Source organism: Larimichthys crocea, chromosome XX (assembly GCF_000972845.2).
Source record: "Larimichthys crocea isolate SSNF chromosome XX, L_crocea_2.0, whole genome shotgun sequence".
Classification (NCBI taxonomy): Eukaryota; Metazoa; Chordata; class Actinopteri; family Sciaenidae; genus Larimichthys; species Larimichthys crocea.
In genome coordinates this window covers 15439014-15451226 of record NC_040030.1, presented here as the reverse complement: position 1 = coordinate 15451226, position 12213 = coordinate 15439014, and the positions used below count along the sequence as shown (strand labels likewise).

The window sequence follows — 12213 nt, the reverse complement described above, 5'->3', positions numbered from 1 at the left end:
GGTACCTTCTCTCCCCCCCCCCCCCCCCCCCCCATTACCACCACCACTTCACCTCACTTGAACCGAGGGTCTAAGGACAGAGGTGTCACTCCCTGTACAGATTGTAAAGCCCTCAGAGGCAAATGTACTTTGTGACTTTGGCTATACAAATTGATTTGACTAGATTGATAATGTCTCTGAGACAAGGTTACACGGACTACAGTCCCCTGATGGTTCATACACAGTTTGAATTTCACATGGGTCACTTCAGTTCTAGTTTTGACTCACCGTGTTGCTTTCAGGGGTCTCTGGTTCCCTGGAAAATAAAGCACAGAGTAACATTTCACGCTTAAACTTACAGTTTGGTGTCATCAGTCTGAACAATGTTGCTCTGAATTTTCTCACCTCGAGCTGTGATGAGAAGAACAGTGATCACAGTAATTAGGAGGAGTTCAGCCACACGCATGACCAACATGATGTAGTCCAGAACAGAAAAAATCTGCACGACTGTGGTCAGAAAATAACGTCAGTCAAGAAAGTTATGATCAAAAACCAGAAGCACAAAACGTGTGTTTAGCACAAGAGGCTTGAAAAGTCCCAAAAACTGCAGTTCTCAAACGTCCACTTGAGACTGGCTTCAAACGAGTCACCTCCATAAGCCCCCATGTAAAAAACTCCAAGATCAGCACCGAGACCATGCAACTACATCTTTAACTCCATCTACAGTGTTTAGTGTGTGTATAAATTACATTCAGACTCTGAGATTTGTTTCATGTTGAATACAGTGAGAAACTGCTTGTTTCTCACCTTCTTGTGATGTTGCCACCTCGTTGTTGCTGCCATCGTTGTTGCTCATCGTGTTGCCGCCATCGTTGTTGCTTCATCGTTGTTGCCGCCATCGTGTGCTCATCGTTGTTGCCGCCATCGTTGTGCCTGGCCATCGTGTTGCCGCCACGTTGTTGCCTCCATCGTTGTTGCCGCATGTTTGCTGCATCACCTGAAAAATCAAAAAAGTCGAATAGTATAAGATGCATTAAAACAAAAACCCAATAAAAAGACATGTAAACAAAAACAACTGTTGAATGAAGAATAACCTATTTCTATAAATGAGAAAGAGATGTCATCTTCTGACTTCAAACATCAAACAAATCATCAATATAGTTTGTTCCATCAGGATGAAGTGACTTTAAACAGCTCATCATGAGCTCACCGGTTTCTCACCTGAGGCTGACGGCTGAAGGGAAACTGCTGCCTCCGTCCATTGTAAAGAGTCCTTCAACAGTTTAAGTGACTTGTACTTCTTTGACCCTGCTTCTCATAGGTCAAATAACTGAGCACCTACGCTGTGATGTCTCCTTGTCTTTAACTTTACCTCATACAGCCACTCCACCTGATAACACCATCGCGACACAGAGCAGGACAACGTCACCTCATCATTGTTCTCGTTTCAGTCACTGGTGAAGAGAGTAAATTCACTTCAACACTATGATCAGAATTATTGGATGTTTTCCAGTTTTGAGCTGAAAACATGATGATTGGAATACTCACTGCTAACAGGGTACAGATAACCACCCGTCTCACCGTCCTGATTCAGACTGTGTGCAGAGTAACCAGCTTCTCATCTGTGACTTTCTTTATAACCAGAGAACAGTTTCGGTGAACACTCAGTCTGTCTGATTAGATTTGGCTCTTCATCACCAATCTGCCCACTTTAAACAGCTCTACTGTTTCGTCGCTTGTTAGATCATTGAAGAGCCAGTCAGTCGCTCACATTTGCTCTGATTACATCACATTGCCACAAGACAAAGTGACTTCATCTCCAACTCTGACAACAACGTCAAAGATTGTCCAGCCACTGCTGCTGAAACAATGAGAAAGGAAAAAAAAAGATCACATCTGAATCTGACTTTTCTGTGAAGATTTAGTCTGTGAGTCATTTTAGGTTCTCTAACATTTCTGGTATTTCTAATTTGTTATAAATGCATCTTACCTGTAAAGTGAAGCGAAGAATCAGAAATGAAGACATTTGAATCCAGATTCAACCAGTCTGCTTCAGTCCGTCTCTGTCTCTTCTCGGCTGTTAACTGTCCAGACAGTCTGGAAGCTGCTGGGAGTTAAATGATGAAAAGATGAATCTACTTCCTCACAGCGACTCAAGTCCACACTGTGGGACAGTCCCACCGACGGTTTGTGACGTTTTCTCACGGTGAAGAAGGGGAAGTTGGGGTGTGAAAACTGTTAGTTTAGTTTAAATGTTTGCATGAACGCAGCTTGTTCCTTTAGATAGAGTTTTGTTAGAAACAGACAGGAGTCATGGTGATGTTTGACGCACACATGAACACACAGGTGAGAGTCAAACTCCTCGTCCACACACTTTGACTCTTGATGCCACGGTGCAACATGTTGCTGCGCAGCCCTTCCATCTTTCAGTCCTTTTTCAGAGAATTGAACAGGAAGTGTTTTTTAGACTGGGGTTAAGAAGAGCAGCAGAGCTCTGAGCGTTATCAACCTCGAGTGATGACACACGTTCATCTTTGTTACAGTCTCAGGTAAAGAATTAATGAACGTTATATTAGAACAGCGGTAAAGTGGAGTGATGCATGTAGTTAAAGGTCTCAGTGCCGTTAGTCTCTATATCGACACTCCTGGAAGGACTCTTGTCCAATCAGATTACTCGGTCTGTATAAACTGATCAAAGTACTGTAGGGAAGCGCTGGAGAGGACACATTTTGTGAATATCATTTATTAAAAAACAAAACAAAACTTTTGTTCAACATCTCTTCTGACATCGTGTGTGCTCGCAGCAGCAGTGGCAGCGGTGGCACGAGAACCTGTGCAGCTCAGCCGAACGAGTGAAAACAACGACTCGACGAACCAGGGACCAAACGACTGGTTTTGTTTAAAGGTCCGTTGTGTGACTTCTGCAACCAATTAACACCCCTCACCCTTGCAGCTAGTGGGCGAACCTAAAGCGGGACGAAACATCGTGAAAAACCATGAGCCTGTGTTTGGTTTGTCTTTCTGGCACTGTAGAAACATGCGGACTCCGTAGAAGAGGACCCGCTCCGTCTGGAAATAAAGTCCATTCTATGGTAACAAATCAAACTTATGAGGAGTATTTTTCCATATTAGCCATAAATCCTCCTAAATCCACACACCGGACCTTTAAAGAACAGAAGAAACATTTTCTTTAAAAAAAACAAACAACAAAACCTTTAACGAAGGCCTTCACATGCGCCAGGAAACATCACAGACAACTTAAAGAAACAGCAAATAAATGATGAAGAGGCACTGAAATCCACTTTCTAGTGAGGTACAGTACCCACACACACACACACACACGTTCTTTATAATTTAATACAGCACATGCGTACAGATAAACTCTCCTTGGTCACATAAATTAAAAAACAAAGAGTTGAACTGAGAGGGTGCGGCGGCCGCTGATGAGGTCATCCATCGTTTTGGCTGCTGAAACAGTTCCTGTCATTCGGGGTGCAACTGAAGGCAAAGTGGTGTTTCGCCACCAGGAGGAGAAAGAGGAGGTGAAGGAGGAGCAGGAGGAGGAGGAGTGCTTTGATTTCTGCTGAGAGGGTTGATTGTGTGTGTGCTTCAGGTTTCTGTGGCTCGAACTACAGTTTGTGGACGGACTGGAAGTTCGCCATCAACGAGAGTGATCGATCACAAATACAACCCGAGTCCAAAAAAGTCTCTGATTTACAGAGTTTCCTGATGACATTGAAGTAAACTGTAGCTGCTGTTAGCTCAGTTTGTTTGTGAGCTCAGAGCACCGAGGGAGTGTTAGTGTTGCCACAGGAGTGAAGAGGAGGTTTACACGGCCCGGAGCCAGTGTCGTGCTAGAACAGGAGCTGGACAATACGTGAATTAGTATCATGGATCAGTTAACGTCACTGTATCAGAACAAATACACGTGATCAGCTGTCCGTGTTTACCACAATAAATACAGATTTCTAGTTCATCAGTTTGAACATTAAACATCTCGTCTTGAAAAAAGATTTTTGGAACGGGGTTGTACAACGACCGCCGAACACGTCGTGATCAGATCACTCAAACCGCGCGCGGTCGTTTGTAGAAGGACCGCCACTCAACTGACATCCCGTGAGAACGCACGAAACACGCGTCTGATTCCCGTTTGGTTCACCGTAATAAAATCGTGCATTTTTTTTGAGTTGTTGAGTGACGAAACTCTGTGCGGCCTTTCTGTGAACTCTATCCGTCACACACACGTTTGTCCCGGTGTGGCGGCGACTTCTGGTGAGCTGCCGGTAAAAACAACGAAGCATTCTGTCTTTGCAAATGAGAATGATGTTTTGTGTCATTTGCATATCAAGTGACGAGGTGGAGGAGGGGGGTGAGATTCGATCACAGTGGTCACTTGAGAGGTCCGGCTCGTAGTGGTAAGAGGCCTGATGTGGCTGCCGCCGTGCTGCTGCTCGTGCTGGTTGTTGCCGTGGGCCAGGCTGTGCGCCGCCTGGCTCGGACTGTCCTGAACCTGCTGGCTCGGCCCTCGTAACTTGCGCTAGCTGAGGGCCCGCGTTGTTCTCCAGCCCCGGCCCGAGCGGCGGTGGCGCGGCTGGTAGGGGTCGTTGGCACTGCCGGCTGCGCAGAGTGTCCAGCTCATCTACCTGCGGCCCCGGAGGTTGCATGACCACCAGCTGGTCCTGGGGGATGTCCGCGGCGGCCGCAGCCAGGTTAGTGATGGACTTGGACTTGACACATTGGAAGTCAACGTGGCGGCTCTTCCCTTCCCTTTCTCCCAGACATGCGGATGAAGGGACGCTGGACGTAGTTGTAGAGGACTCCGCGACCTCCAGGACGCCGCTTCACCTTCTCCTTATAGGTCGGGTAGCCTGGAGAGAACAGAACGTGATCAATTGTTGCACTTGTCCAGGTTGTACCCTGCCTCTCGCCTGAGACCCTGAGAGGATGAGCAGGTACAGAAGATGAAGATGACGTACCTTCTATCCCCAGTCGGATCTTTTCAGTCCTCTGTCCTTCAGCACGGACTTGGCCACGTCTCTGTTCTCGTGTACTTGAAGAAGCGGTACAGCTTGGTGCTGGTAGATGACTGTGGAGAGGAAAAAAAAGAGAAACGAGTGAATCCACGCGGGATCTTTGACGACTCACCTGACGTCTGGTGACATCTGATTTTGCGGTCAAGATCTTTTCTGGTCTTTTTCTGGTTTCCAGCAATCGGACGGTGTCTTACTCTGCGCTGCGAGACTCCTCTCCCATCTGTGGAGGATACTCCTCGTCCCAGTCCACCACGTCGTCGTCGGTCAGCACCACCACGTGACACTCCCGCTCTCCTCCCGCTCTGAGCGCGCTCCGCACCATCAGCGGCAGCACCATCCCTCCGGTAACACTCGAACTGACGCCGGGCCACCGTCGTTGGACAGCTCGTGCATGAGGGCGCCGTAGGAGGGACGAAGAGGGAAACACGGTTTACTCTCCTCCACCAGCGACAACAACATAGTCCTTACTGTTTTGTAAGACGAAGACGCACAGATTCGTGCCTGAGAAGGGTTGCAAAGCGCAAGTGTAAATGTCCAGAAACTTTCCATGGGAAGTTAATTTTGGAAATATTCAAATTGGAACCCATAGTTTCAAGTAGAACTTTATCAAGTTTGAATTATTTTACATTATGAGCTCTTTTAGATATGATGGTGCCTGACCATGAAGAGCTTTATAAGTAAGGAGAAGAATTTTAAATTCTATTCTAGATTTAATAGGTAGCCAATGCAAGGAAGCCAAAATGGGAGAGATGTGATCTCTGATCTTGGTTCCTGTCAGAACATGTGCAGCAGCATTCTGAATTAACTGCAAAGTCCTAAGAGACTTATTGAGCAGCCTGATAACAAGGTTACAATAGTCCAGCCTTGAAGTAACAAATGCGTGGACTAGTTTTTCTGCATCCACTTGAGAGACAATGTGTCTGATTTTGGCGATGTTACGTAAGTGGAAGAATGCAGTCCTCGAAATTTGTTTTCTGTGGATGTTAAAGGACAAATCCTGATCAAAAACAACTCCAAGATTCTTTACAGTGGAGCTGGAGGCCAGGGTGATCCCGTCTAAAGTAACTAAGTCTCTAGAAAGAGAGTTTCTGAGGTGTTTGGGTCCAATTACAAGAACTTCAGTTTTGTCTGAATATAACATCAGAAAATTGTAGGTCAGTAAAATAATTCAAACTGATAAAGTTCTACTTGAAACTATGGGTTCCAATTTGAATATTTCCAAAATTAACTTCCCATGGAAAGTTTCTGGACATTTACACTTTGCGTTTGCAACCCTTCTCAGGACGAATCTGTGCGTCCTCGTCTACAAACAGTAAGGACTAGTTGTGTTGTCGCTGGTGGAGGAGAGTAAACCGTGTTTCCCCTTCGTCCCTCCTCAGGCGCCCTCATGCACGAGCTGTCCAACACGGTGCCCGGCGTCAGTTCGAGTGTTACCGGAGGAGTGGTGCGCCGCGGATGGTGGGCGAGCGCGCTCGAGCGGAGAGCGGGAGTGTCGACTGGTGGTGCTGACCGACGACGACGTGGTGGACTGGGACGAGGAGTATCCTCCACAGATGGGAGAGGAGTACTCGCAGAGTAAGACACCGTCCGATTGCTGGAAAACAGAAAAAGACCAGAAAAAGATCTTGACCGCAAAAATCAGATGTCACCAGCGTCAGGTGAGTCGTCAAAGATCCCGCCGTGGATTCACTCGTTTCTCTTTTTTTTCCTCTCCACAGTCATCTACAGCACCAAGCTGTACCGCTTCTTCAAGTACAGTGAGAACGAGACGTGGCCAAGTCCGTGCGAAGGACAGAGGACTGAAAAGATCCGACTGGGGATAGAAGGTACGTCATCTTCATCTTCTGTACCTGCTCATCCTCTCAGGGTCTCAGGCGAGAGGCAGGGTACAACCTGGACAAGTGCAACAATCTGATCACGTTCTGTTCTCTCCAGGCTACCCGACCTATAAGGAAAGGTGAAGCGGCGTCCTGGAGGTCGTCGGAGTCATCTACAACTACGTCCAGCTCCCTCATCCGCATGTCCTGGGAGAAAGAGGAAGGGAAGAGCCGCACGTGGACTTCCAATGTGTCAAGTCCAAGTCCATCACTAACCTGGCTGCGGCCGCCGCGGACATCCCCCAGGACCAGCTGGTGGTCATGCAACCTCCGGGGCCGCAGGTAGATGAGCTGGACACTCTGACCGAGCCGGCAGGTGCAACGACCCCTACCAGCCGCCGCCACCGCCGCTCGGGCCGGGGCTGGAGAACAACGCGGCCCTCAGCTAGCGCAAGGTTACGAGGGCCCGAGCCAGCAGGTTCAGGACAGTCCGAGCCAGGCGGCGCACGACGTGGCCCACGGCAACAACCAGCAGCAGCAGCAGCACGGCGGCAGCCACACCAGGCCTCTTACCACTACGAGCCGGACCCTCTCAAGTGACCACTGTGATCGAATCTCACCCCCCTCCTCCACCTCGTCACTTGATATGCAAATGAACACAAACATCATCTCATTTGCAAAGACAGAATGCTTCGTTGTTTTTTACCGGCAGCTCACCAGAAGTCGCCGCCACACCGGGACAAACGGTGTGACGCGATAGAGTTCACAGAAAGGCCGCACAGAGTTTCGTCACTCAACAACTCAAAAAAAAAATGCACGATTTTATTACGGTGAACCAAACGGGAATCAGACGGCGTGTTTCGTGCGTTCTCACGGGATGTCAGTTGAGTGGGCGGTCCTTCTACAAACGCCGCGACGAGGGTTTGAGTGATCGATCACGACGTGTTCGGCGGTCGTTAGTACAACCCCGATTCCAAAAATCTTTTTTCAAGACGAGATGTTTAATGTTCAAACTGATGAACTAGAAATCTGTATTTATCGTGGTAAACACGGACAGCTGATCACGTGTATTTGTTCTGATACAGTGACGTTACTGATCCATGATACTAATTCACGTATTGTCCAGCTCCTGTTCTAGCACGACACTGGCTCCGGGCCTGTAAACCCCCTCTTCAACTCCTGTGGTACAACACTAACACTCCCTCGGTGCTCTGAGCTCACAAACAAACTGAGCTAACAGCAGCTACAGTTTACTTCACTGTCCATCAGGAAACTCTGTAAATCAGAGACTTTTTTGGACTCGGTGTTGTATTTGTGATCGATCACTCTCGTTGATGGCGAACTTCACAGTCCGTCCACAAACTGTAGTTCGGAAGCAGAAACCTGAAGCACACACCAGAAACCCTCTCAGCAGAAATCAAAGCACTCCTCCTCCTCCTGCTCCTCCTTCACCTCTCTTTCTCCTCCTGGTGGCGAAACACCACTTTGCCTTCAGTTGCACCCCGAATGAACAGGAACTGTTTCAGCAGCCAAACGATGGATGACGCTCATCAGCCGGCCGCCGCACCCTCCTCAGTTCAACTCTTTGTTTTTTAATTTAATGTGACCAAAGGAGAGTTTATCTGTACGCATGCTGTATTACATTATAAAGACTGTTGTTGTGTGTGTGGGATACTGTACCTCACTAGGAAAGTGGATTTCAGTGCCTCTTCATCATTTATTTGCTTGTTTCTTTAAGTTGTCTGTGATGTTTCCTGGCGCATGTGAAGGCCTTCGTTAAAGGTTTATGTTGTTTGTTTTTTTAAAGAAAATGTTCCTTCTGTTCTTTAAAGTCCGGTGTGTGAGATTTAGGAGGATTTATGGCTAAATATGGAAAAATACTCCTCATAAGTTTGATTTTGTTACCAGAAATGGACTTTATTCTACAGACGGAGCGGGTCCTCTTCTACGGAGTCCGCCATGTTTTCTACAGTACCCAGAACGGACAAACCAACACAGGCTCATGGTTTTTTCACGAGTTTCGTACCCGCTTTAGGTTCTCCCACTAGCTTGCAAGAGGTGAGGGGTGTTCATTTGGTTGCAGAATTACACACCGGACCTTTAAACAGTCCGTTTGGTTCCTGGTTTACGTCGAGTCGTTGTTTTCACTCGTTCGGCTGAGCTGCACAGGTTCTCGTGGCACCGCTGCCACTGCTGCTGCGAGCACACACGATGTCAGAAGAGAGGTTGAACACAAGTTTTTTGTTTTTGTTTTTAATAAATGATATTCCACAAAAATGTGTCCTCTCCAGCGCTTCCCTACAGTACTTTGATCAGTTTATACAGACCGAGTAATCTGATTGGACAGAGTCCTTCCAGGAGTGTCGATATAGAGAATAACGGCACTGAGACCTTTAACACATGCATCACTCCACTTTACAGCTGTTCTAAATAACGTTACATTAACTTACCTGAGACTGTAAAAAAGATGAACGTGTGTCATCACTCGAGTTGATATACGCTCAGAGCTCTGCTGCTCTTCTTAACCACAGTCTAAAAAACACTTCCTGTTCATTCTCTGAAAAAGGACTGCAAAGATGGAAGAGGCTGCTGCAGCAACATGTTGCACCGGGGACATCAAGAGTCAAAGTGTGGTGGACGAGGAGTTTGACTCTTCACCTGTGTGTTCATGTGTGCGTCAAACATCACCATGACTCCTGTCTGTTTCTAACAAACTCTATCTAAAGGAAACAAGCTGCGTTCATGCAACATTTAAACTAAACTAACAGTTTTCACACCTCAACTTCCCCTCTTCACCGTGAGAAAACGTCACAAACAGTCGGTGGGACTGTCCACAGTGTGGACTTGAGTCGCTGTGAGGAAGTAGATCATCTTTCATCATTTAACTCCCAGCAGCTTCCAGACTGTGACAGTTACAGCCGAGAAGAGACAGAAGACGGACGAAGCACGATGGTTGAATTCTGGATTCAAATGTCTTCATTTTCTGATTCTGCGCTTCACTTTACAGGTAAGATGCATTTATAACAAATATAGAAATACCAGAAATGTTAGAGAACAAACTAAAATGATCATCAGACTAAATCTCACAGAAAAGTCAGATTCAGATTTGATCTTTTTTTTTCCTTTCTCATTGTTTCAGCAGCAGTGGCGGAAACTGTTGACGTTGTTGTCCAGAGTTGGAGATGAAGTCACTTTGTCTTGTGCAAATGTGATTGTAATCAGAGCAATGTGAGCGACTGACTGGCTCTTCAATGATCAACAAGCGACGAACACAGTAGAGCTGTTTAAGATGGGCAGATTGTGAAGAAGCCAAATCTAATCAGACAGACTGAGTGTTACACAGAAACGTTCTCTGGTTATAAAGAAAGTCACAAGATGAAGAGCTGGTCGTAATCTGCACACAGTCTGAATCAGGACGTGGAGACAGGGTGGTTATCTGTACCTGTTAGCAGTGAGTATTTCCATCATCATGTTTTCAGCTCAAACTGTGAAAACATCCAATAATTCTGACATAGTGAGAAGTGAATTTACTCTCTTCACCAGTGACTGAAAACGAGAACAATGAGAGGTGACGTTGTCCTGCTCGTGTCGCGATGGTGTTATCACAGAGTGGAGTGGCTGTAGGAGGTAAAGTTAAAGACAAGGAGACATCACAGCGTAGGTGCTCAGTTAATTTGACCATGAGAAGCAGGAGTCAAAGAAGTACAAGTCACTTAAACGTGAATGACTCTCTTACAATGGACGAGTGCAGCAGTTTCCCTTCAGCCGTCAGACCTCAGGTGAGAAACAGGTGAGCTCATGATGAGCTGTTTAAAGTCACTTCATCCTGATGGAACAAACTATATTGATGATTTGTTTGATGTTTGAAGTCAGAAGATGACATCATTCTTTCTCATTTAAGAAATAGGTTTTTCTTCATTCAACAGTTTGTTTGTTTACAGTCTTTTTATTGGGTTTTTGTTTTAATGCAATATTATACTATTCAGACTTTTTTGATTTTTCAGGTGATGCAGCAACAACGATGGCGGCAACAACGATGGAGGCAACAACGATGGCGGCAACAACGATGGCAGCAACAACGATGGCGGCAACAACGATGGAGGCAACAACGATGCGGCAACAACGATGGAAGCACAACGATGCGAACACGATCAGCAACAACGATGGGCAGCAACAACGATGGTGGCACATCACAAGAAGGTGAGAAACAAGCAGCTTCTTCATCTGTATTCAACATGAAACAAATCTCAGAGTCTGAATGTATTTATACACACCATAAACACTGTAGATGGAGTTAAGATGTAGTTGCATGGTCGCGGGGCGGATCTTGGATGTTTAACATGGGGGCTTATGGAGAGTGACTCGTTTTGAAGCCAGTCTCAAGTGGACGTTTGAGGAACTGCAGTTTTTGGGACTTTTCACAGCCTCTTGTGCTAAACACACGTTTGTGCTTCTGGTTTTTGATCATAACTTTCTTGACTGACGTTATTTTCTGACCCCAGTCGTGCAGATTGTTCTGTTCTGGACTACATCATGTTGGTATGCGTGTGGCTGAACTCCTCCTAATTACTGTGATCACTGTTCTTCTCATCACAGCTCGAGGTGAGAAAATTCAGAGCAACATTGTTCAGACTGATGACACAAACTGTAAGTTTAGAGCTGAAATGTTACTCTGTGCTTTATTTTCCAGGGAACCAGAGACCACCTGAAGACAACACGGTGAGTTCAAAACTAGAACTGAAGTGAACCCATGTGAAAATCAAACTGTGTATGAACCATCAGGGACTGTAAGTCAGTGTCAACCTTGTCTCAGAGACATATCAAATCTAGTCAAATCAAATTTGTATAGCCAAAGTCACAAAGTACATTGCCTCTGAGGGCTTTAACATCTGTACAGGGAGTGACACCCTGTCCTAGACCCTCGGTTCAAGTGAGGTGAAGTGGTGGTGGTAATGGGGGGGGGGGGGGGGGGGGAGAGTAAGGTACCATGAGCTCTTTTAGATAAGATGGTGCCTGACCATGAAGATTGTAAGTAAGGAGAAGAATTTAAAATCTATTCTAGATTTAAAGGTAGCCAATGCAAGGAAGCCAAAATGGGAGAGATGTGATCTCTTGATCTTGGTTCCTGTCAGAACACGTGCAGCAGCATTCTGAATTAACTGCAAAGTCCTAAGAGACTTATGAGCAGCCTGATAACAAAGAGTTACAATAGTCCAGCCTAGAAGTAACAAATGCGTGGACTAGTTTTTCTGCATCCACTTGAGAGACAATGTGTCTGATTTTGGCGATGTTACGTAAGTGGAAGAATGCAGTCCTCGAGATTTGTTTTATATGGACGTTAAAGGACAAATCCTGATCAAAAACAACTCCAAGATTCTTTACAT

General features: G+C 46.2%; 1 protein-coding gene across 2 annotated transcripts in view; it reads left to right on the top strand.

Moving 5' to 3' along the window:
• Positions 1 to 12213, top strand: part of LOC109137507 (uncharacterized) — a 17710-nt gene that overhangs the window by 2101 nt on the left and 3396 nt on the right. The window contains exon 6 of one of the 2 annotated variants that reach the window (XM_027272207.1): positions 11520 to 11548. The exons of the other annotated variant lie outside the window; for it this stretch is intronic. Within the exon in view, the coding sequence (XP_027128008.1) occupies positions 11520 to 11548 (29 nt within the window). The remainder of the gene's footprint in view (positions 1 to 11519; positions 11549 to 12213) is intronic. 2 annotated transcript variants of the gene reach the window in all.